We start from the raw sequence: 27,801 nt of genomic DNA on the forward strand, positions 1-27,801 counted from the left end.
TTGATTTTGTTTTGAGTTTACATAGATGGTCACTTTCATAATTTACATTTGGGAGAAGTTTATTAAAGATTTTTATACTAAAAGAAACACACTTAATATGCTAGCTAGGGAAACAGTTACCACATGTAAGTTACTTTATATCTTGTGTTGTGTTTTGACGTATCATATTTCCTTCAAGACAGACTGCAGTAAAACGAATAACTTTAGAAAGTGTATGTACTAGCTTGTAAGTATAAGAATTTGAAGATTCATGAATAGCCTTTGAAAGCATTTGTACCATGAGTGTAAAGTGCCTGACGTGCCGTAGGATCGTTAGCTCCGGGGTCTGGTGTGATGGATGTAGTAACTTTTTTCATTGGGGCGACTGTAGTGGCGTGGGAATTGGGAAAATGAGCGAGACTCATCAGTGGTTCTGTAGGCTATGCAGTAGAGCTAGGAAGATTGTGGAACAGGAGGGGAAAATTGCTGCCCTTCAGGCTGAGTTAGATGAGGCTAGGCGAGAACTGGGCAGGTTAAGGGGGGAGAAGGGTAAACAGGGGTGGGAAGTGGCAACAGGCATGAGGAACAGGCCAAGAAATTCTTCTGACCGCTTTGTTATTAATGTACAAAATAGGTTTGACCTGTTGCCTCAGTCAGAAACTGATGAGCCTCTCACAGAAGTAGATGTACACAGGGCTCAACAAGCTTTCAGCAGCAAATTGATTAAGAATGTAGGGAAGTCTGCAAAGAGAAAGAAAGTCTTGTTGCTAGGTAGTTCGCATGCTAGGGGTGTGGGCCAACTTCTGCAGGATGAATTAGGGTTGGATTACCAGGTCACAAGTTTTTTAAAACCTAGTGCTGAACTTGGGCAGGTTACAGAGGATTTAGGTTCACTATGTAAAGGTTTTACTAAGGAAGACACCGTGGTTATTGTGGGTGGGCCGGGCAACAGTATTGACAGAGATCCGGGGTACAGCATAAAGTGTGACCTGGCAAAGATTGCATCGGCATCGAATCATACCGGTGTTGGGTTTGTGTCGGTTCTGGAGCGCCACGACCGACCTCATTTGACCTCTTCTGTCAGGAGAGTTAATTTGGAGTTGGAACGGCTACTTGGATCTGGTGCAGGGTCACACATTGGTGTGGTTCCTGTTGATTCACTCTGTAGGTGGGACTATACTAGACATGGCCTACACCTCAACAGGAAAGGGAAGGGTAAACTGGCTGGGCTGATAGCAGGAAATTTAAAGGGGGGAGGAACTACATCTCATGGTGGAAACTCTTTTTTAGTGTAAGATCAGTGTCCAGTAGGAAACTCAGCCAGGCAAGTACTAAAGATGTTAAAAAAGTTCAAGATACTCACAAAAGTAAAGTGAAAAATAATGTTAGTATATTTCATCAAAATATTGGGGGATTGAAGAATAAAAGTACTAAAGACGTTAAAAAAGTTCAAGATACTCACAAAAGTAAAGTGAAAAATACTGTTAGTATATTTCATCAAAATATTGGGGGCTTGAAGAATAAAATTGATGAGCTTCTGCTTTGTTTAGAAGATATAGAAACCAAGAATGTAATAGATATACTATGCCTGTCTGAGCATCACATTGTCACTGATATGCAAAAGGTTAGCATCAATGGGTACAAATTAGCTGCACATGTAAGTAGAGATAATATGATGAGAGGAGGAGTTGCCATATATGTCAAAAGCTTCCACAGTGCAAAAAATTTAGAAACTAAAAAATTTTGTGTAGAGCAACATATGGAAGCATGTGCCACTGAACTTAAACTAAAGGATGGCACTTTCATAATTGTAACAGTGTATAGGTCCCCCTCAGGGAATTTCCAGCTATTTCTGGAAAACTTGGATGCTTTGTTGTGCTATCTGTCAGACAGGGGGAAGCAAATTATCATTTGTGGGGATTTCAATGTTGATTCCCTGAAAGAGTGTAATAGGAAGAATGACCTTTTAGTATTACTCAGTTCTTTCAATTTGAGCTCCGTCATTGATTTTCCTACTCGGATAACAAAGAACAGCAGTACATTGATAGATAACTTTTTTATAGACCAAGATAAGTTTAGGGACATAAATGCTTATCCTGTTGAGAATGGTCTTTCAGATCATAGTGCACAGCTTGTTACAGTACATGACATAGCTCCATGCAGTATAATAAATCAGACTTTCAAAGCAGTGCGTTCAATTAACAATATAAATATTGCAAACTTTAGGGAAAGCCTACAGCAGCTAGACTGGGATGAAGTGTATAAGGAACCCGATGCAAACTTGAAATATAACTTATTTCACAATAAATTTTTAAGGGTATTTGAAAATTGTTTTCCCAAGAAAATAGTTAAACATAATTCCAAGAAAACATATAAAAAACCTTGGCTAACTAAAGGAATAAGAATATCTTGCAACCGCAAAAGAGAACTGTATCTAACAGCAAGATGGAGTACTGACCCCGAAATTGTTCAATATTATAAAAACTATTGTGCGGTACTAAGAAAAGTTATTAAAAAGTCCAGAAGCATGTGTATCATGTCTGAGATCAGTAACTCTGATAATAAAATTAAAGCAATTTGGAATATTATTGAAAGGGAAACAGGGCAACCAAGAGCACAGGAAGACTTTAGTGCAATAAAATTGAATGACAAGTGCACTAACAAACAATCAGAAATTGAAAATATTTTGAATAATCATTTTTTAAATGTTGTGGAGAAAATAGGATCTAGATCTTCACTAGAAGAGGCAAGGCTATTAATAGAAGAGGCCATACCTGCACAGTTTGAAACAGCTGTAATTCCACCAACCTCTCCCTCTGAAATCAGTAAAATAATAAACTCACTGAAAAGTAAAAGCTCTTACGGAATTGATGGCATTTCCAGCAAAGTACTTAAAGCTTGTTCCCCACAGATAAGTAGAATTCTCAGCCACGTATGTAATAGCTCTTTGGAGCAGGGTGTTTTCCCTGATAGACTGAAATATGCCATTGTAAAACCATTGCATAAAAAGGGGGATATGTCGGATGTCAACAACTACCGCCCAATCTCTCTTCTGACAGCTCTATCAAAAATTTTTGAGAAAGTAATGTATTCAAGAGTAGCCTCCCATATTTGTAAAAATAAAGTACTAACAAAATGTCAGTTTGGTTTTCAGAAAGGCTTTTCAACAGAAAATGCTATATATGCTTTCACTGATCAAATATTAAATGCTCTGAATAACCGGACATCACCCATTGGTATTTTTTGTGATCTCTCAAAGGCCTTTGATTGTGTAAATCATGGAATTCTTTTAGATAAGCTAAATCATTATGGTTTGAGTGGGGCAGTGCACAAATGGTTTAATTCATACTTAACTGGAAGAATGCAGAAAGTTGAAATAAGTGGTTCGTGTAATGTTAAAACAGCTGATTCCTCAAACTGGGGTGCTATCAAGCACGGGGTCCCACAGGGTTCGGTCTTAGGTCCTTTACTGTTCTTGATATACATTAATGACTTACCATTCCACATTGATGAAGATGCAAAGTTAGTTCTTTTTGCTGATGATACAAGTATAGTAATAACATCCAAAAACCAAGAACTAAGTGATGTAATTGTAAATGATGTTTTTCACAAAATTATTAAGTGGTTCTCAGCAAACGGACTCTCTTTAAATTTTGATAAAACACAGTATATACAGTTCCGTACAGTAAATGGCACAACTCCAGTAATAAATATAGAATTTGAACAGAAGTCTGTAGCTAAGGTAGAATTTTCAAAATTTTTAGGTGTGTCCATTGATGAGAGGTTAAACTGGAAGCAACACATTGATGGTCTGCTGAAACGTCTGAGTTCAGCTACGTATGCTATTAGGGTTATTGCAAATTTTGGTGATAAGAATCTCAGTAAATTAGCTTACTATGCCTACTTTCATTCACTGCTTTCGTATGGCATCATATTCTGGGGTAATTCATCGTTGAGTAGAAAAGTATTCATTGCACAAAAACGTGTAATCAGAATAATTGCTGGAGCCCACCCACGGTCATCCTGCAGACATCTATTTAAGGATCTAGGGATCCTCACAGTAACCTCACAGTATATATATTCCCTTATGAAATTTGTTGATAATAATCCAACCCAATTCAAAAGTAATAGCAGTGTGCATACCTATAACACCAGGAGAAAGGATGATCTTCACTATGCAGGGTTAAATCTGACTTTGGCACAGAAAGGGGTAAATTATGCTGCCACAAAAGTCTTTGGGCACCTACCAAACAGCATCAAAAGCCTGACAGATAGCCAACTAACATTTAAAAATAAATTAAAAGAATTTCTAGATGACAACTCCTTCTACTCATTGGCTGAATTTTTAAATAAAAAAAAAAACTTAATCATTAGTGTCATGCAATATTTTGTGTAATGTAATTTCTTGTACAGACATCTTTTATTAACCTGACACGTTCCACATCATTACGAAGTGTCGTATTCATGATCTATGGAACAAGTATTAATCTAATCTAATCTATCAACTCCGTGTAACACATTTTTTGGGGGCGTTAAAAAATAATCTGAGTAGAAACAGCACTGAGTGGCAATTAGATGTAATGAATAAGTTGATTACTTTATATCAATTATAAGTTTGAGTTGTTGACCAAGAGTGTCTTTGTGTGCACTCACCCGCTTACATTGTTACGTGCGCGCGCGCGGACACACACACACACACACACACACACACACACACATACAGTAAAATCTTCATCTTCCTCTACTTAATTGATCTGATTACACATTAATTTCATTGCAGTTTTGCATCTGGTTCTTGTTCAGTAAATATTCTGTCTAATTTTAATGACACACCTTCTACTGATTGTGATGATAAATCTTCACTAGCCACGTTATAGCATATGATAAATAACCCAATAAAACTCTGTTAATAGCTGATTTCAGTATATTTGCATACAATAATGATTCTTGGTTATAACAGAAATCTACGTAGCCCAATAAAGTTGCCCTGGACTATGTCTCTATTTCCGAAATTTGAAAAATAATAATTTATGTCTTGTTATTGGTGCAAGTAATGGCTACTAAGATAATTCACAGATTTGTGTGTTACCCAATTTCCCAGTTTTGTTTCTTTATCAGTGACAGCTTTTCTTTTGCTTTTCCCAGGCTACATATAATTTTCCATTTCTACCGTAGGTACCAACAGATTTTTACATTTAAGTGTTTTCTGTGTGAGAGAAAAACAGCAACAATTGTATTTTAAGTAACTGAACTTAACACTAGGAATGTTGATATTTTTAATGGTACTGTGAGATGTGCCCGGTCAATCGTTGCTAACTTTATTCTGCCCAATAATCTTGTTTGGCATTTATAAGATTAATGATTTGTGACATCAGATTTAGAAACTAATAGAGAGTTGACAATCTACAGCATAATTCATGTTTTAATTTAAAGTTTTTAAGAAAAGAATCATCTAAAACATTGATCAAAGCCTAAATGTCGATGACCTTAAACATGCTATTGAATTGGGTGTGCATTTTGTGAGGATCAAATAGTTTACCAAGGTTATGGTGCAAGACAACCAAATGTGTATTACTGAGATTGAGATTCATATTTTCTTGCTGACATTCAGTTCTCCACATTTACCATGTTATTTTATTATTCATGGGATGCAATGCTGGGATTCACTATGTAACCCTGCTTCAGTTGCCTCTACTTTGGACACACCAGCAAACAATGCAAGAACCAAACCAGGTGTTGTAAGTGTGGCAGTTCTCATCCTGCTGAGTCTTGTAATGATGCTTATACTTAAAGTCCCAACTGCAGTAGTGAGCATTTCACCACAGACATATTATGCATACTTAGAGTTGGAGAAAAATCGTGATATTTTATGGCCAAAATGCTACTGTACTTTTTTGCCACATTTGGTGTTATTGTTTTGCCAATTTGGTTTTATTGTCAAATTAAGCATTTTGTCAAATTTAGTGTTTTTTCTCCAAAAAAGATTTTTTTTTAAATTTGGGTTTTTTCTAAATTTGTTGCTGTTTTTCCCAAATGCAGTATTGTTTTTCCCAACTTGAGTGTTGTTTTTGCCAAAATTGCTGATGTTTTTTTGCCAAATTTGGTTCTATGTTGAACAAAATGTAGTGCTGTTTTTTTGCCAAATCTGTGATTTTTTTTGCAAAATTTGGTGCAGTTTTTTACCAAATATACTGCTTGTTTGCCAAATTTGGTGTTGGTGTTTTTTCAAAATTCAGTGTTTTTTCAAAATTCAGTGCAATTTTTTCCCATACACAGTACTGTATACAGTGGTTTTTGTCATATTCGGTATATTTGTCAGACATGGTGTTTTTTTGCTGAATTCAGTGTTGTTGTGTATTTTAAAGTTTGGTATGCTTTGCCAAATGCTGTGTTTTTTGGCAAATTTGTTTCTTTTTGTCAAAATAAGTGACTCTTTCTGCCAAATTTTGAATTATTTTTTGCCTAATTAGGTGCTAATTTCATCATCATTTCAAGGTCCTTTATGCAGGAAACGAACTGTTAGTTGAAGATTGTATATGAACCTTTATCTTGAGGAGAGTGAAAGTGAAAATAGTTCAGGAACTACTAGCTATGATTAATGATAGCTCAGCTGTCAGCATGGCTGATTTCCTTGCAGGAGGTCCGGATTCGTTTCCCAGCCAAGTTAGAGATTTTATGTGCTCGAGGACCGGATGTTGTGTTGCCTTCATCACCCTTTCATCATTATCGACACACAAGCCCCCGAAGTGGCGTCAAACAAAGGGACTTGCATCAGGCAGCTCAACAACCTCAAATGGGGTCTTGTGGCCAATAATGCATACGATCATTTCATTTTATTTCATTATGAATATTAGTAAACTCTTGTTGTCATATTTTTGACATTTTTATATGGTGATATTAAAAATTTTGTGGTATATTGTGAAAATTAACAATTTTGTGTAATTTCTTTAAAAAATGTTAATTTTGCATCATTTTTCGTATTATCATTATTGCAAAGTTTTCCTGATTGCGTAGTGTATCACAGAAGGAGAATGACTCAGGAAATGAGTGTTATTGAAGGTATATCCTTTGTGAATTGTTATTGATATGTTAAGGCAGTTAGAATTGTTTACAATTACATATCCATTCCGGCCACTACAACCAGCAGCTAAATCCCAACTGTCATTCTGGACAAACAATGGTCAACAACAGGTTTTGGCAATGCAGTCCCCAGATCTTACATTCACTTGTCCTGTAAGTGATGTTGGAAGCATGCCTTTGGGAGCCCTGTGATCCAGTACTATGAATCATCTGCAAGTGTAAAGACCAGCATTGTACCAGGTATTTTCGCAATAATGGTATAGCTAAGGCTTGTGCAGAATAGCTCCAGCACCAGCACAGAAATGCATTCTCATTATCAGTGCTGGGTTAGTCCACCATCCGTTTATTCAGAAGGGACGGAACATTAATTTATGTTATCTTCTGAGCTATGCGCTTCGTCCATCCACTATCTTGCGGTGGGCACATGCAACAGAACCCCCAGAAATACTGTTGTCCCCTCATCTACAATGTCATCCACATAGATTATTTTTTGCTCACTCTACCCAAGGTATTTGCATCACTTTCAACAACCGCCACAGTTTCTAATGCCTCCGATTGTTTAGAAAACATACTCACCAGTCCCATAGGACATGATGGAAAGTACAAACCATCACAACTCATCGGTCAGTTTCAGAGAACATTAGGAACAATACTGTGATTCAGAGTAATCCCCAAGACCTGGATGATGATGTATACAGCCTTGTTTTACCTTTAATACATCAGGCTGCCCAAGGCCAACTGGATCCCAATGCCATGCCCCTCATTGCAGATAGAATGTCTCCTCAAGACTATGAATGTGATTAAAAATCCTCCAATGGAATGCATGAACAATAAGATCTAATTAAGAAAACCTGCTCCATGTGATGCGTTACATTCATCCCTCATTTCTATTGATTGCAGAAAAATGGCTCAAGCCTAATTCTTTGATTGTAATCTCCAGATATAAATGAAGAACAATGGATTCATGTGAGATGTGGCACCACTTTATTCATCCGTTAAACAATAGCATACCATAAGTAAATGGTGCTGTCCATACTATGATCATGACTCTAGCTCAATGCAGGACTTATGAAACTACCAGGTGGTTCAGTTACAACCCTGTCATTTCACTGTGTGCTGAGATCGGTGAGACTAAATGATATATGACAGGAAATCTTCTTAAGGTCCCAGCGACCTTACTTAATTTCTGTTGACCTCAATTATGATGCTTCAGCGAAGATCTGAGTCAAAAGATGAAAGCAGTGCAGCTGTTCTTTCACAAATAGATGCCTTCACCCTCCTCCTCCTCCTCCTCCTCCTCCTTCTTCTTCTCTTTTTTTTTTTTTTTAAAAAAAAAAAGAACTCGGCTGCTTTCTCCATTTCTCACTCTGACGTGTGACTGAGTGACTGAGAAGTCATTATCCCAGCCTAATCACATGCCAACAAATTCATCTTCTTTGTCGCAGATAGCTGGACCAGGCAAATAGAATTCGACAAAGCTGACTGGCAAGTTCATTCAAAATTGCTAATACAGGAGATAAGCAATTAACCTCCCCTCCCCCCCCTCCCCTCCACCTTCCTCCTCCCCACAGATGGCTGAATGTAAGACATCTGACTAGTTCTTGGTGGGAGAAAAGAGTGTTCATAACCATTCCAAGTACTGTGCCACAGTAAATGGCCTATGAGATGTTGTAACCTGTAATGCTCCTCAGCTATTGCTTTAAGAACTAAGCACCAAGAGAATTTAGACAGAAGTCTATAAAGGAGATGTATCTATAATACAAATGGTGTCTGCTAGGGTGAAATAATTCTTGAAATGATAAAAAGTGGTGCCCTTACTGGTGTGGAGTACTAAGACAATGGGCACATGATGGAAAGTCAGGAGGGATAAAAATGGAAAATATACTCAAAATAGCAGAGTCGGAATCTCACACTGAGTAGAAGATGGTGCAGACACAATTGCACCACCATCTGTTAAATTTCAAGTAATGATCTCTTGATGAAGTATCACTTTCTATGCTGCTCCATTGTAAGTTCAACTGGCAGACAAGCTAACCTCCGGTACCATCCCTCAGATTGAAAACATTTGCTATCCCCAGATCACATATTTTTTGCCAGGTAGAATCACTTCCAGTAATGTGGATCTCACAGATCTTTGCATTCATCCTGAAACAAAGAAAAAAGCCTTGTCGTGCTTGGTCTTATAAGTCTATTGCTCTGAGCTCATGTAGCAACAAAAGTGTGGAATGGATTGTTAAACAACTGGAGCTGTGGGTGGAACAAAGTTACTTAATATGATGCCCAAAAAAGGGACACACACAATATCATCGAGTGACATCTTGGCCGCATTTGTTCAGCATAGCTTCCTCATCACGCTTTCTCTCCATATCTCAGCTGCATATGCAATTGTACGAATCTCTGTACTAATGCATAACATTCAATCTCTTGTATATCGAATACATTCATGACAGGTATCTACAGACTGCATTACTCTGTTGTGAAAAGATTCAGTGACCCAAACAGAATATCATAAGGCTTCCCTTAAGTGTACTCCTCATCATAGTATTACATTATATACCATTATACATGGGGGGGGCGGGGGGTAGAAACAAAAAGAAGGAGAAGGAAGAACATTGCCAGGGGCAGAGCTTGTGTAGTATGCATGCTGCTTGGCATGTATAGTGCAACTCATTGCCAGCTCAGTGTCGCCTGTGTTGTCGACATGACTTGTTCTGTTCATTTGCAATTATTGTTTTTGCTAGTGTAGTTTTGTTCGTGTTTCATTTTTTATTATGGCACATGTAAATGAACAATTTGCAGCTGTGAAATTTTGTTTTCTATTTGGTAAAAATTTAATGTTGAAAACAGCTTACCAATATGACACTATGGGAAAAAAATCAAGTGTATGAGTAATTTCCTCAATTTAAAAATGGTGACACATCGATTGATGACAAATGTCATTTTGGATGTACATCAAGGGCATAGTTCATTCAGAGTTTGTTCCTGCAGGTCAGATCTTCAATCAAACCTTTTCTTTGATTATCTGAGTCATCCACCACGACACTGCACCTGCACACACAGTCATCTCTGTTGTGCAGTTTTTGGCTAAAGATGGCCCGGTTCTGCTGACCCACACACGTTACTCACCTGTTCATGTGACTTTTTCTTATTTCCATGCATGACAAGGGGCATGATTGGACACAGATTTGACGACATTGAAGAAGTCAAGGGGAAAAAAAGAAAAAAATAAACGAGGCAGGAGCTGTCAGCTATTTCTTAAGATGACTACAAAAAATGTTTAAACAGTGGTAGCACTGGTGGGACAAATGTATTAGCTGTAATGGAGAATATTTTGAAGGGGATAAAATTGTTTTGTAAACAGTTTGAAAATATATAGGTCGTTTTTTTTTTTTTTTGGGGGGGGGGGGGGGGGGGGTAATCCCCTCATATACTGCTGATATAGAAATTTACCTATCACTGACTGTTAACATTTCACAATTTTCAGATGACGTATTGCTATACTTGACAGATGTGTCTCTCTCCAGGACAACTGTCATACTCTAGACAGTGTTGGTATTATACATGATGTCAGCTGGTAAAACTGGTATAGCAGTATCGCCTTACAAATTTCTAGTAGTGGTGTTTACTCCGAAACAAGTGCAATGTCCTGCTCCATAAAATAAGTTGGGATACCGTATAATGTCAGTAACTGTGAGTGCATGATTCCTGGGACTAATCTACAACTCTCGACTGATGTGGTATGTCTATATCATCTGCATTCGAATCTGTAACAAGTGACAAACCATCCTCTTTGTGTCAGTGGGTCATCCTTCCTGTCAGATGCTCATGCTTTCTCAAACTAGACTAAACACAGTGTCATTCTTTTCAGATAAATTGATACTGCAGAGAATCCAAGCTCTGAAGACCCCAATGAGCAACAATGAACCAAACTATAGGAGCTTTTTCATCTGTTATTGGTTCTGCCTTGAAAGAAAAATTGAATTGCGGAGTAGTGAATAGTGGCTGTTAATGATCAGAAAGACCTGCTCACTTGACAGAGCATGAGGCTAATCAACATTTCAATCACTTTTTCTCAGTCATTTGGGTCATGATATGTCCATTTGCTCCACAAAAGTGAAAAGTAGTAGTTGATCAACAATACTTCAGTCCTGATTTCTAATCAGAATAGCCGGCCGCGGTGGTCTCGCGGTTCTAGGCGCTCAGTCCGGAACCGCGGGACTGCTACGGTCGCAGGTTCGAATCCTGCCTCGGGCATGGATGTGTGTCATGTCCTTAGGTTAGTTAGGTTTAAGTAGTTCTAAGTTCTAGGGGATTGATGACCACAGATGTTAAATCCCATAGTGCTCAGAGCCATTTCTAATCAGAATAGTCATACTCATCATTGTTTACAGCTGAGACAGTGGTCATTATGCAGGCTCCCCAGTTCATCAAACCACTGGGAATGAAGAAGATCTTTATGTTCCTGACTCAGTAAATGTTCTTTCAGCTCTTAACACCCCAACAAATATGGAAAGACAACAGTGTTCACCTTATGGACATATTGCAGAAGGTGGTTGAGCTGTAGCTGTACTAAACTATGGTGAAGTTTCCGCAGATTACATCACCAAGACCTTCATCAAAATGACCACATGTATGTTCTCGCAAAGGACACGCTGTGTTGCAGGTACTTACCTATTCCTGCTTCAGTGCATGTGGCGATATGCCTGAACTTAAAATGAGGGCATAGAATGCTCAGAAAGCAATGTGATGATATAGTGCTGTCAGTTTAGCTTGGCACGGAAAACTGCATTAGCAACTATATGTCAAGACTGCAGCCAGCAGTGCTTGGAACAACAGGCAGATTGAAAAGGCCCAGTGAGGGAATCTATTGTGGCCTCTTGCTCTGTCCAACCAACTACCCTCCCAGTGTTGAGGCATGTTGGACCCAGGCACCTGCTAAGATACAAATAATGGGACATCTGCTGTGGTGCAACACCACACCAGAAGATGAAGACTATGAAACTCATCAAAAAGTCGAAGGTTTTAAGTGCTGCCAAGTGGCTGGTGACTTGAGGATGAATTCTTGTAAGATTGCCTTGATTAATTTCGGCATATTATGTCCCATTCTTTACAGTATGGATTCTTATATTGTTTTATTTTTATAATAAATGAACTGCTGTCTGAAGAAAAGGTTCAAATTGAATAAGTAAGTCAAGTCGAACCGCCACTACAAATGGAATGAGAATGTCGACAGACAAAACAGATTTGATGGCATTTCAAGGTTTGGAACTGTAAGAGCCAAAATTGTTACAGATGGACAAATAATTGGACAAGAAGAGACTTTAAATATCTAGGGTGCAGTTTTAATTTTCGAAGTTAATTGATGTAGCACTGTAGAATTGGCCTGCTTCAAACATTTTTGTGGAACCATACAATGTAAATTAAAACATAATGTGCAGGCATAAACATTAATTAAATTCTATGAAGAAATAGCCTTGCCTTTGCTGCTGTGTGGTAGTGAATGTTGGACTCTTAATATCAAATCAGTTATGACAAAGTGAATCATCAAAGATGAAAACCAACATTAGAAAAGAACTAAATGTAGACTCCATTACAAATATAACTGAAAAATCAGACTGAACTGGAAAGATTGTATCCAAATGGATAGCAAAAGCTGCACTACTTTACACGGCCTCACCAAAGAGAGATGTTGGACACCCCTTAAAGAGATGGTGTGAACAATTCCCATGTGGAATGATTATGGTAAGCATTCTATATAACTTCACAATTACTGTGGATCACAAACTTCAGAGTTAATAAAAATTTCAAACATCTCTTGTACACCGTTGGGCTTACCACGGGCTGCATGCCAACTGCTTGACTCCTCAAGCATCAAGCAACTCCCAAAACTGTTTAAACATTGAGGTCTTTCAGCTGATCAGGCCTGCTGTACATAATGATTGGCTTAAGACACCAATGCAGAGAATCTCATTGGGCATCCATTTTTCCCCACTGACAGAAGGTAAAGCAACCAATCAGCTTCCAGTTGCTGAAGAAAGGAAACAACTCCTTGCAGGGTGCGGAAACATCTCTGGTAGAAACTCCAATAAATGTTTGCTTTTCATTCAGTGATGGATAAGATTGTGTAGGAAGGCAACATCTATGAGGCCACACTCAAATAAATATGAAATTGCTGTCCAGTTAAAACACGAATTAGATAAGTGTTCCTCGAAACACTCACGTCCTTCAGTCTCAGATATGATACGTTACAATTATAACACTTTTTGTACTTCACAATGCGTGTTGTGACTTAAAATTTTAATGAAACACTCAGGAAATCATAAATTGCATATATGTGAACTGTTTTGTATACTGTTTCATTCCTGTCATTGAGATGCTTTCTCACAACATAATTAGATGAACTAAAGCGTTGCTGCAGTGTATTCAAGGTGTTTCTCAGGAGAAGAGCCTTCAGCTGTGCTTTATCACTAACAGACTTCAACATTTGAGGAAGCCAATTAAACAAGGAATATTGCAAATTGCTGCACACTTCTTTGACCAGTAAGGAAGGTTGTGCTCGTGACATAAAAATCATTACAGTCTCGTGTGTTCACTGAATGGGTACTGTTGTCCCTTAGAAACAAATTCAATTTGTCAGCTAAAAATTAAATGAGTGATTCACTGTAATGTGATGTCAGTGTAAGAACTCCAACTCTGTAAATAGCAGCAGACATGAGCTTTACAAATCAAAATGATTATCACCCAGATGGCTGGCTCTGGAGTATAAATATTATTCAGGCTTGAACTGAGGTGTCCTAATATATTGTCTTGCAAAGTATCAAGGAATCAATTTGGGCAAAATCTTTAACTTTCACTGTGTTACCAGGGGCGGGTGTAAGCAATTTCTTAATTGTAAATATAGCTGCATTCAGCTTCAGCAGAAGGACATTATAACAGTTCTACTGAGAGGTTATATTCTACCCTCAGTTTCATTAATCTGGTCATGTCTGTTACAATAATGATGCTGCCACTGTAAGAAAGTTGAAAGTGACCATGGACTGAACTGTGTGTCAGAAAATGATTTAACTGTGTTTTGTAGCTATTAAAAATCAGCCTACTTCAAGAAATGCTTGTTACTGACCATATTTTCCTTTATTATTCTATCCATGACCAGAACTGCAACAGTTACATTAATATGCAAATAAAACTTCTTTATAGCTATATCCTACATTTAAGGGCAAGCCATTTATTTATATTTGACGGATAAAGAGAGAAGCTGCCCTAGTATGGAACCCAGCAGAACACTTAATGTCGCAGCACCCCTGTCAGATGCTTGTTAATTTCTTCTTATGTTTAAGTGTAAAGCAATCAGATAATGCTTTACCCCTGATTTCATAATGTTATAATTCACTTAAAAATATGCTGTGTATATTTAACAATATCCACTGTTGCAGAAGATGCCCAATGGCTGTAATGTTTTTATAAAAGCTTTCCACTAAGTTGTGTAGTAAGGAATATATTGTCTGATCAATAAAGAATTATGCCTGTAATGGTGTTGAGAATTTATCTGTAAGTTAGTTCAAAGAAATAGTTAAACAATATATTATACATTGTCTCTTTAACATCTCTGAAAATGTAAGTAATACTGGTGTAAATATGTAGTTTTCAGCATGATTTATTCTGGTGTCTTATGCAGAAACATTATACTAGCCAACAAAATATTACTTTTTATCTGTAACTGGCATGAAAACACCTATTTTTTATAATCCATTAAATTTTGGGCATGCAGCCGCGCAAATAAAATTTCTTCTACTGATATTTCGGCCGCGTATTGTCTGGCCATCTTCAGAGTGAGTCACAAGACTGATGACAAGGTGCCAAGCGCGGCCTTATATGCTCCACCGTGGCGATACTGTGCATGCGAATCACAGATGCTGGTTGGCGGCAGAGACATACGCTTACACATGTGCCGCCTGTGGCGAAGGTGTACAGACATTTGATTTGCTTATCGATGTTTGATCGGCGGCGGTGACACGATGATGACTTCTCTGCAATTTAATTACTCCAAGAGCCAGATTCCATGCTTTGTCCAAATTAAAACCATTATCTCTGTTTATTAAATTGTTGGCTAATTGAATTTCTATAGCTTCCTTGAATATAGATTCCCAAAAAGAAGATGTGGATGTTAAAATCTTCACGTCACTGTAATTCATGGAATGACCCGTATCAATACAATGTTCGGGCACAGCTGACTTGTCTGGTTGTAATAAGCATGTATATCTTCGGTGCACCACACACCTCTCATGAACGGTGCATGTTGTTTGACCTATGTATGACTGCTCACAATTTCCGCAAGGAATCTGGTACACACCCGCCTTGTTGTTGTTGTTGTCTTCAGTCCTGAGACTGGTTTGATGCAGCTCTCCATGCTACTCTATCCTGTGCAAGCTGCTTCATCTCCCAGTACCTACTGCATCCTACATCCTTCTGAATCTGCTTAGTGTACTCATCTCTCGGTCTCCCTCTACGATTTTTACCCTCCACGCTGCCCTCCAATGCTAAATTTGTGATCCCTTGGTGTCTCAAAACATGTCCTACCAACCGATCCCTTCTTCTAGTCAAGTTGTGCCACAAACTTCTCTTCTCCCCAATCCTATTCAATACCTCCTCATTAGTTACGTGATCTATCCACCTTATCTTCAGTATTCTTCTGTAGCACCACATTTCGAAAGCTTCTATTCTCTTCTTGTCCAAACTAGTTATCGTCCATGTTTCACTTCCATACATGGCTACACTCCAAACAAATACTTTCAGAAACGACTTCCTGATACATAAATCTATATTCGATGTTAGCAAATTTCTCTTCTTCAGAAACGCCTTTCTTGCCATTGCCAGTCTACATCTACGGCCTTATTTGAACATGTGGTTTTATCATCTTATTTTCCGTTTAATGGTGAATTTTATGAGCAAATTGACGTTGTTGCCATGGGAAGCCCCCTCTCCCGCCTTATGAAGCAGTAAATCGTCCTTCACAGAGCCGAGTAAAGCCGCAATCTTCGTGGGGGGCCGGAAAATCACCTTAACACAGTGTTTCTCAAGAATACAGCCTATCTTTGAAGAAAGAGCACCCACATATGGCAAAAACGCACTAGATCTGAAGAAATTACTATCTTCTTCCCCATCACATACCTGCCTTTTTAGGTTTTACGTCCAAAGCTCTATGAATTTGTTGCGGAGAATATCCATTTGATTTAAAAATGCTCTTGAGGTATGTTGGCTCTCCTTGCAGACTGTCTTTATCGGATATACAGTGCGCCCGTTGCACTTTGGTCTTAAGGACACCCATGGTCTGTGAAGGGTGATGGCAGCTACTGGCATGAAGACATAGATTTGTGTGCGTTGGTTTCCGATATATGGCATGTCCAAATGTGCCATCACTTTTAGGGCGAACGACAACATCCAAAAAGGGGAGGCAGCCGTCTTTTTCTATTTTCATAGTGAATTTAATGCTAGCATGGATGGAATTCAAATGCTCAAGAAATCAATGTAATTCATCCATACCATGGGGCCACACCACGAATGGTTCATCCACGTACCTCCAGAAGACCGTAGGTTCAAAACATGCTGAGTCCAGTGCCTTGTCCTCGAAGTCTTCCATGAATAAATTAGCTACCAGAGGGGAGAGGGGGCTTCCCATGGCAACAACGTCAATTTGCTCATAAAATTCACCATTAAACGGAAAATAAGATGATAAAACCACATGTTCAAATAAGGCCGTAATGTTCTTATCAAAATGTTGGCCGATAAGAGATAAAGAGTCCTTTAAAGGTACCTTGGTGTATAAGGACTCTTTATCTCTTATCGGCCAACATTTTGATAAGAACATTACGGCCTTATTTGAACATGTGGTTTTATCATCTTATTTTCCGTTTAATGGTGAATTTTATGAGCAAATTGACGTTGTTGCCATGGGAAGCCCCCTCTCCCCTCTGGTAGCTAATTTATTCATGGAAGACTTCGAGGACAAGGCACTGGACTCAGCATGTTTTGAACCTACGGTCTTCTGGAGGTACGTGGATGACACATTCGTGGTGTGGCCCCATGGTATGGATGAATTACATTGATTTCTTGAGCATTTGAATTCCATCCATGCTAGCCTTAAATTCACTATGAAAATAGAAAAAGACGGCTGCCTCCCCTTTTTGGATGTTGTCGTTCGCCCTAAAAGTGATGGCACATTTGGACATGCCGTATATCGGAAACCAACGCACACAAATCTATGTCTTCATGCCAGTAGCTGCCATCACCCTTCACAGACCATGGGTGTCCTTAAGACCAAAGTGCAACGGGTGCACTGTATATCCGATAAAGACAGTCTGCAAGGAGAGCCAACATACCTCAAGAGCATTTTTAAATCAAATGGATATTCTCCGCAACAAATTCATAGAGCTTTGGACGTAAAACCTAAAAAGGCAGGTATGTGATGGGGAAGAAGATAGTAATTTCTTCAGATCTAGTGCGTTTTTGCCATATGTGGGTGCTCTTTCTTCAAAGATAGGCTGTATTCTTGAGAAACACTGTGTTAAGGTGATTTTCCGGCCCCCCACGAAGATTGCGGCTTTACTCGGCTCTGTGAAGGACGATTTACTGCTTCATAAGGCGGGTGTGTACCAGATTCCTTGCGGAAATTGTGAGCAGTCTTACACAGGTCAAACAACACGCACCGTTCATGAGAGGTGTGTGGAGCACCGTAGATATACACGCTTATTACAACCAGACAAGTCAGCTGTGCCCGAACATATATTGATACGGGTCATTCCATGAATTACAGTGACGTGAAGATTTTAACATGCACGTCTTCTTTTTGGGAATCTATATTCAAGGAAGCTGTAGAAATTCAATTAACCAACAATTTAATAAACAGATATAATGTTTAAAATTGGAGAAAGCATGGAATCCGGCTCTTGGAGTAATTAAATTGCAGAAGTCGTCATCGTGTCACCGCCGCCGATCAAACATCGATAAGCAAATCGAATGTCTGGACGCCTTCGACACAGGCGGCGCATGTGTAAGCGTATGTCTCTGCCGCCGACCAGCATCTCTGACTCGCATGCACAGTACCGCCGCGGTGGAGCATATAAGGCCGCGCTTGGCACCTTGTCGTCAGTCTTGTGACTCGCTCTGAAGATGGCTGGACGATATGCGGCCGAAATTTCAGTAGAAGAAATTTTATTTGCGTGGCTGCATGCCCAAAATTTAATGGATTACTCATTACGCCACGAGAAGTTGAAAATGCACCTATTTTTTATGTTTTCGGATGTGCTGGTAGCAAAATTGTTAATGAAAATGCATAATTATCTCTGGTTTTAAAGTCATGATAATTTTTCAGTGTTGCTGATATAACTTATGCATGTAATTACCTTGGTGTTACCCCTCAGAGGAAGGTCACTGAAGGTGCAACTGCTTTGCCTAGCATTTTCAGTTTTCTGCTGGTGATTGCCTGATTAGCATCCAGCAGTAATCGACTAACATTGATGTACTCAACTTTCCATGGTATGTCATTTCTATATCCAAAATTTCCTGGTGGGGACTTTCTCTGTTCTTGTTGGTTACAGCATCACAGTTGTCAAGAAAGAAGTCCAAGTGGGAATCTACGAACTGTAACTTTAAGGAGATCCTCTCTCCTGGCTGTACATGGGTCCACCAGACTTCGACTTGTTCTTGAAGTTGAAAAACCCCTGCGTGGGCATCGTTATCTTTCTCTAGAAGAGTTTTCTACCTCATTATCTGAGTCATTCGACAGATGAACAGAAGTGATGTCTTTGATAGAATAAAAGAGCTTCTGAGACTTTGGATTCACTCATGGAGAAGCAGGGAGACCATACTGAAGGACTGTAAAGGGATGCCTCATAATGTAACCTGCAGCTCTCATCTATATTAAGAGAACACGTATGAACTTGGGTTCTCTGTAGTGACTGTATCCCTACCACTAAAGAAACATTCAGTCTCTGTATCCCTACCACTAAAGCAAAATTCAGTGCGTGTATCCCTACCACTAAAAAAATGTTCATCCCGTTATTATTTTAATTGAACACAGTGAATAGTACCAATTCAAGTGCCACCCATTACATTCACTATGATGACCGGTAAATTCCTTCACTGTATCCTCAAATATCCTGCAGATTCTAACTTGTCATATTCTTATTTAATATTCTTTCCGTGTAATTACACTTCCTAATGCATGTAACACTGAGATGCTCGCTTGAAAGTATAACATTTGAGATTTTTGAATGGTTCTCCATGCTGTTGTGCACAATTTCGATGTTTCCCATGGAGTTCAGTTAATAAATTAATGGAAAACCTGGTAATACAAGAAGTTGAATTAATAAAGACAGCTGTTCATCATAAGCGGAAGAGTAGGCATATAGACAAGAAATTGAACACTGGAGCCCAGATTTCTAACTCGTATTCTTCATCATAATGCGGGTATGTGCGCACACAGACCAAGACAACCACACAAGAACACACACACACACACACACACACACACACACACACACACACACAGGCCCGCAGAGTTACATATCCATAACTGTGCTGGGGTGGGGCGATGCACATACACACATGTGTATGCTGTGAAAGAGAACACAAGTATGTTGAACTGAGCTGCAGTCTTCATCTTTCTGATTACATGGTTGTCCCCTTTTCACCATTTTTACTATTGATGAGCTGTTGTCTGTACATCACTCATTTAACTGATCATTGTATTGTGTTAGATTTTGGCAAGATCAATTGCATAATACCACACTGTCTTTTTTTATGAGTAAGTTGTGATTTGTGAGTGTCACATGAATCAGAATTTGTTCTTTTTACTAAGAATTGTGGCATGTAAAACTGGGTTTAATAATTCTGTTATGTTTTGTCCATGATGCTTAATTAGCACAGTTTATAAATGTGTACTATTCTGTGTTTCATTCAGATAAGCAACCAGTCCAGAACATAATAAATCTCATTAATTATGAAGATAATTTCCTCCATGATCATACTTAAAATAAGTATGAAGAAGAGATCCATACATACTGTCCGGACATTTCCTTGGTGTATTTGTATTGGTTTTAATATGTACAGGCAACTTTGAATAGAAACCTGAATAAAATTGTAAGAGTTTCTTTTTTTATAAAAGATATTTTAAATTTGTTACAGGATAATTACTCAACCCAGGTTATCATGGTGGCCACAGATTGACTTGGTATATAGTAAGTCTGCTGAACTTCGTTCCATGTTCACTGACACTCTCAACAAGGTCACCCAAGGATACATATCACACACACCTCTTAGGATGATTACGGTATGTTGTAAGGCCAATTAGTGTTTGTCTTGATATTTTCCATGGCCTATATACTGTGTAAATGTGTTTTTTGTGACTGACCTAATTTTCAATAATTTGTGGCTGTTTTAAGCTCCAAAACTTCTATAACATGCAGATGTCTTAAGCCATATATATTCAATGGAAAACGTCCTCTTGTTTTTCAGGCTGTTTGTCTTTTGTTACAGAAAAAAAATCATGCATTTCATTATAAAACCTTATTTCTAGTTTTCATTTGTCAAAGTAAACAGAATGTCAGATAAAAATCTTTAAAACGTGTTCACTATAGCATTCAAATGTTTTATAGCTATTAAAAATTAGCCTACTTCAAGAAATGCTTGTTACTGACCATATTTTCCTTTATTATTCTGTCCATGACATAAATCTGTAATATTTATGTTAACATGCAAATAAAACAGCTTTATAGCTATCTCCTACAGCTAAGGTCAAGTCATTTATTTATATCTGACAGAAAAAGAGAGAAGCTACCCTAGTATGGAGCCCAGGAGAACACTTAGTGTCGCAGCACCCCTGTCAGATGCTTGTTAATTTCTTCTTATGTTTAAGTGTAAAGCACTCTTTTGCTCCATACCAATCAGATAATGCTTTACCCCTGATTTCATAATGTTGTAATTCACTTAAAAGTATGTTGTGTATATTTAACAATACCCACTGTTGCAGAAGATGCCCATTGGTTGTAATGTTTTCATAAAAGCTTTCCACTAAGTTGTGTAGTAAGGAATATATTGCCTGGTCAATAAAGAATCATGCCTGTAGCGGTGTTGAGAATTTGTCTGTAAGTTAGTTCAAAGAAATAGTTAAACAATATATTATACTTTGTCTTTTAAAAATATTTGAAAATGAGTGTAATACTGATGTAAATATGTAGTTTTCAGCATGATTTATTCTGGTGTCTCATGCAGAAACATTATACTAGCCAACAAAATATTACTTTTTTCTGTAATTGCCATGAAAACACCTATTTTTTATGTTTTCGGATGTACTGGTAGCAAAAGTGTTAATGAAAATGCATAATTATCTCTGGTTTTGAAGTTATGATAATTTTTAAGTATTGCTCATATAACTTATGCATGTAATTACCTTGGTGTTACCCCTCAGAGGAAGGGCACTGACGGTGCAACTGCTTTGCCTGGCATTTTCAGTTTTCTTCTGGTGATTGTTTTATTAGCATCCAGCAGTAATCGGCTAACATTGATGTACTCAACTTTCCATGGTATAGCATTTCTATGTCCCAAATTTGCTGGTGGGGACTTCCTCTGTTCTCGTTGGTTACAGCACCATAGTTGTCAAGAAAGAAGTCCAAGTGGGAATCTACGAACTGTTACTTTAAGGAGATGTTGCACCCTAGTCTACTGTAGAAGTGCAGAAGATTTGCCTCAAGATCCTTATAGTTTCCTGCCCTCTTGTTTCCTAGAAAGTTTGTTGACACTTGAATAAAGGTATTCGAAACTAACTTTTCATCACCTGTAAGGGTGGAATTGAAATGCTCATCTCTGTACAATTTGTGTATCTGAGGACACACGGAAATGCCATCTCTTTCTGTTTTGTTTTATTTCACACATTTTGAACTGTAAGGGGCGATCTTTGATAATGCATTGGAGAAGACAAATTTCTTTGCCGTGATCACTAACAATAGCCTTTACTTGCGATAATCGGTTTTTGGTAATCAGTGTTACCATCTTCAGATCGTGTTGGAAATTGCATATTTCTTAAAATAGCGTTAAAAGTGGCCTTTCTCATGAACTGGCAGGTACATATAAGACTAGACCTCAGATGCATTGGCTAGTCAAAATTGAAACAACTATTTACAAAGTTATTTACCACATCTGTCTTATGCCACTCACAACAGAGCACATCATTGCAGTTGGGGTGCCCGTTTTATGGCCCCTGCTAAGACGTGGAAATTACTTGTACAAACAAAGAATGCTTCCCCAGTTTTAACCATAGCCTAAATGAAGTTTTTCATTAGGCTCTGTTTTATATGAAGAAAATGGAGGATTGCATTCTTGGATCTGACAAGTGCTTTGTGTGAATCATTGTGAGATCCTGATTTAAGTGATTGACTCATAGCCAAACTAACTTTTTGTAATGAAGTGCTTTGGCATAGAGATTCCAGAGGCACAGGAAGCAACGGAATTTGGTGTACCTGTGCTGTAGCCCAAGTAAAATGCCTATGACTTTCTGATCCCTGCAAATAAATTCAATCACAATAATTGTTTCTTTCATTTAAGGTGCCCACCCAATTGGAATCAGTGGCAACATGTTGCCATTATGCAATAGCACACAGTTGAGACTTACTTTGGAGGAGTCGATGAATAACCTCCTCTGATCGCTTTTATAGTCAGTGCCCTTAGCTGCCATTATTCCCTGTATGTTACTACAAAATACCAAGTTCCTTTCACTTTTGAAAAGTGGAATGAATGGCGTATGGCAGTTATGGAACCAACCACTTTTACCGTCTCATCAAAACAATTACTCTGTTGCAGTCTTGAGGCCAACAGTTCAGCTTTACTTTTTGGCATTTCCATATCTCTTACTGGGACATTAAATTCACACTGTGTTGTTAAGTGAATCTTTTTATACTTATTGCTACACACAATATCAGGATCTTCTGAAGAACTAGGTTTTGAAAATGATGGTGGAGCACTAGTTTTGCTACTGCCCTCATCACTATCACAGTCAGGTGGGACAGGATCACTCAGACCATCTCTTTGAGGCACTGGCCACTCTTCTTCTGGAAAATACACTGTGTTAAGGGAATTGTCATACAAAAGTAAAAATCATTCACATGGCGTGATAGTTTTGCCGGTGTGTGGTAGTTTTGCCAAATCAAGGGTATAGCACAGCCTATGGAAGATCTTTTATGATTCCACCATGAATGAAGACTTGAGGTGCAGGATATCCTGGTCCCCAATGTCACAGCCAGAGTATAGTTTGTAGGCCTTCCTAATATATGGCATTATTGGCCTTCATTGCGATTTCAGTGTAGCCTGTCCACGAATGTAGCAAAAATTGTCTGTACTGTTTGCACACTTGTAAGGCATACTGAGTCACAGGAATTAGTGTCACAATATGCAGTAACTACATTCAGTAAGACACACTTACAGCACACAAACAGAACAAGCTTGTAACAGTCTGAAAGTATGCTTAAATGAAATGTTCTTTGCTCCTCCTTTCTCTCCCCCTTTCCCTTGCCTCTTGCTACGAATCTGGGCTAAAAATAGGGACAGAATACACACAGTTATTGTTGTCTGAAACTTTATCACTCTGTTGGGATTTCGAAGCCTATATGGGTAGGGATTGGAAATGAAGGCTAATAAAATATAATTATATGCACCTGCACCCACCTTTAACCTGCAAAACGAGAGCTATTTCGAGCTTTTCATTGTTGATTCCATTATCAGTGTGGTCAGTATGATTAACAAACATTTATTTCGCCCCAGTTACACTTTCATTGTTGGCTAGTGTTATATCTGAATATTTAAAAATACCTAGCTGAAAATAAAATGCCATAAAATGTTGTTTAGAAATATTCAGTTAGTAAACCCTTACAGAGGACATTTCATAAATAATACACAGATTGTTATTACTGTAGATTGTCTGGCGCAACAACAATGAAAATTATGTCTGATATAGTTAGGAGCTTGAGGAAGAAGGATGTGTTTTTGTTTTTTCACTGTGTACTGTGACACAAAATTGGCAAGCAGTAGAAATAGACCCTGCAGGAGTCTCAGGTATTGTGACTGTGGAAGACCAGAAGTCATACATTGATACTGGACCTTTATGCTTCAAAATGCAACAGAAACCCAGAGTGCATTAAGTGAAGTTTGTGGGGATTTTAGAGGGGACTGAGTACAGTTTCATGCTGGGTTAATCTTTTTTGTGGTTGTCGTATGAGTGTAGGCAATAATCCAAGACCAAGAAAGCCAAAAACATCATCAAATGAAGTAAGTGTGAGACTTGTGGCAGATGCTCTTGAAGAAGATCGCAGTGCAACTTGTGAGGAACTGTCTGAAGCCATGGGAAGTCTCCCAACATCAGTATTCCATATTCAGACAAATGATTTAAAGAAGAGAAAAATTTCTGCGAGGTGGGTCCCACACTATTTGACAGCTGAAGGGAAGAAGAAATGTCTGAACATTGCAACCTTGCTCAAACAACAATTTGACTGTGAAGGTCAGGGATTCTTGTGTTGAATTGTCGCTGTTGATGAAACATAGAATAGAGACTCTGAACTGGAGTTGAAATCAGAGCCCAGTGAATGGAGTGCTTCAGATTCTTCATGTCCAAAAAAAATTTCGACACACTCAAACAAAGCTCAAGAAAATGATGATTTTTACTTATGATCACCAAGGAATCATCATGACAGATAGAGGCCCATGTGGAGCAAGTATCACAACAGTGTACTATCATAACTTCATACAAAACTTGAGCAAAATGCAACTTCAGTTATTCAAGGCTGGGCCACTCATTCTCCATCACAATGCTTGCCAACATTTCAGCAATGCTGTAGCCAAAAAACTGCATAGATCTTTTCATCACCTGTAAGGATGGTGTTGAATGCTCATCTTTGTACAATTTGTGTACCTGAGGACCCACGAAAATGCCCTGTCTCTTTTTTTTTTTTTGTGTTATTTCACACATTTTGAAGTGGAAGGGTATTCCGTTATAATACATTGGAGAAGACAAATTTCTTTGCCGTGATCACTAATAATAACCTTTACTTGCGATAATCAGTTTTGGTAATCAGTGTTACCATCTTCGTATCTTGTTGGACACTGCATTTTTCTTAAAATAAAACAGTAACTTGTGGCTGTTTCAAGTGCCAAAACTTCAATAACATGCAGATATATTAAGCTATATATATTCAATGGAATATGTTCTCTTACTTTTCATGCTGTTTGTTTGTTGTTACAGAAAAATCATGCATTTCATTTTAAAATATTATTTCTAGTTAAAATAAGTGAAATAAATTTTCATTTGTCAAAATAAACAGAATATCATATAAAAATCTTTAAAACATATTCACTATAGCTTTCAAGTACTTTCTGTTGTCTTGCCACTATTTCTACTAGAATTCATAGCACAAGTCAATTAAGCATTATAAATGGACCTTGCACTCATGAGTACAGAAAACATACAGCCGCTGAGGAAGAAAATCATTTTAAAAGATCCGGAAGAAGCTCCTTTCTGTGACAGAATTAGCTGTGCATAGTGTGAGAAAAATGCTCTCAGTTTATTATGGAAAGCATCTGACAGATTTGTTGTTACATAGGTAATGAAATTTTGTGGTATTTTGCAATTACTAGAAGAAACATTATATACATTACGGTACTATTGTATGCATTGTAGTGGTGTGCATCAAAATCTGAGGTAACTTTGAAATTGTGTCTGTGAATTCATCTTTCAAACTTCAAAGGTGACATTGAAAATCTTCTAAATACCTATAGTTTGCAGCTGAATTAATGATACCATTTTTCTCATAATATTTAGACAGGTTACCTAGCTGTCTTCCACAGAGGTTTGTACATGAATATTGGTTGCTTGTTGTCTGGTCTCGTATCATATTGTGAAATGGGAGGCTGCACTGCTTCATATGCCAGTACGTGTTCACTTCCAGCTCTGACAATAATCTGTTTCCTGTATCAGATTTATGTTTTTTCTTGTAAGCTATAAGTAAATTGAGCGTGGATTCCAAAAATGTCAATAAAGAATTAATAATGAACCATGGACCTTGCTGTTGGTGGGGAGGCTTCCGTGCCTCAGCGATACATATAGTCGTACCGTAGGTGCAACCACAACGGAGGGGTATCTGTTGAGAAGCCAGACAAACATGTGGTTCCTGAAGAGGAGCAGCAGCCTTTTCAGTAGTTGCAGGGGCAACAGTCTGGATGATTGACTGATCTGGCCTTGTAACACTAACCGAAACGGCCTTGCTGTGGTGGTATTGCGAACGGCTGAAAGCAAGGGGAAACTAAGGGCCGTAATTTTTCCCGAGGGCATGCAGCTTTACTGTATGGTTAAATGATGATGGCGTCCTCTTGGGTAAAATATTCCAGAGGTAAAATAGCCCTCCATTCAGATCTTCGGGCGGGGACTACTCAAGAGGACGTTGTTATCAGGAGAAAGAAAACTGGCTTTCTACGGGTCGGAGCGTGGAATGTCAGATCCCTTAATCGGGCAGGTAGGTTAGAAAATTTGAAAAGGGAAATTGATGGGTTAAAGTTAGATATAGTGTGAATTAGTGAAGTTCAGTGGCAGGAGGAACAAGACTTTTGGTCAGGTGAATATAGGGTTATAAATACAAAATCAAATATGGGTAATGCAGGAGTAGGTTTAATAATGAATAAAAAAAAAAGGAGTGCAGGTAAGCTACTACAAACAGCATAGTGAACGCATTATTGTGGCCAAGATAGACATGAAGCCTATGCCTACTACAGTAGTATAGGTTTATATGTCAACTAGCTCTGCAGATGACGAAGCAAGTGATGAAATTTGTGATGAGATAAGAGAAATCATTCAGATAGTGAAAGGAGACGAAAATTTAATTGTCATGGGTGACTGGAATTCGATAGTAGGAAAAGGAAGAGAAGGAAACGTAGTAGGTGAATATGGAATGGGGGTAAGAAATGAAAGAGGAAGCTGCCTGGTGGAATTTTGCACGGAGCATAACTTAATCATAGCTAACACTTGATTCAAGAATCATGAAAGAAGGTTGTATACATGGAAGAAGCCTGGAGATACTAGAAGGTATCAGATAGAATATATAATGGTAAGACAGAGATTTAGGAGCCAGGTTTTAAATTGTAAGACATTTCCAGCGGCAGATGTGGACTCCGACCACAATCTCTTGGTTGTGAAGTCTAGATTAAAACTAAAGAAACTGTAAAAAGGTGGGACTTTAAGGAGATGGGACCTGTATAATCTGACAGAACCAGAGGTTGTAGAGAGTTTCAGGGAGAGCATAAGGGAATGAGTGACAGGAATGGGGGAAAGAAATACGGTAGAAGAAGAATGGGTAGTTTTGATGGATGAAGTATTGAAGGCAGCAGAGGATCAAGTAGGTAAAAAGACGAGGACTAGTAGAAATCCTTGGGTAACAGAAGAAATATTGAATTTAATTCATGAAAGGAGAAAATATAAAAATGCAGTAAATGAAGCAGGCAAAAAGGAATACAAACGTCACAAAAATGAGATCGAGAGGAAATGCAAAATGGCTAAGCAGGGATGGCTAGAGGACAAATGTAAGAATGTAGAGGCTTATCTCACTAGTGGTGAGATAGATAATGTCTACAGGAAAATTAAAGAGACCTTTGGAACTAAGAGAACCACTTGTATGAACATCAAGAGCTCAAATGGAAACCCAGTTCTAAGCA

The 27,801-nt window shown here is 38.3% G+C and overlaps 1 protein-coding gene across 6 annotated transcripts in view; it reads left to right on the forward strand.

Moving 5' to 3' along the window:
- The window catches only part of LOC126354139 (neurofibromin), a 447,919-nt gene that overhangs the window by 74,349 nt on the left and 345,769 nt on the right, over positions 1-27,801 (forward strand). For all 6 annotated transcript variants that reach the window (XM_050003542.1, XM_050003568.1, XM_050003586.1 and 3 more), the window contains exon 10: positions 20,242-20,386. In XM_050003542.1, coding sequence (XP_049859499.1) covers positions 20,242-20,386 — 145 coding nt within the window. The remainder of the gene's footprint in view (positions 1-20,241; positions 20,387-27,801) is intronic.

Source organism: Schistocerca gregaria, chromosome 1 (genome assembly GCF_023897955.1).
Source record: "Schistocerca gregaria isolate iqSchGreg1 chromosome 1, iqSchGreg1.2, whole genome shotgun sequence".
Lineage (NCBI taxonomy): Eukaryota > Metazoa > Arthropoda > Insecta > Orthoptera > Acrididae > Schistocerca > Schistocerca gregaria.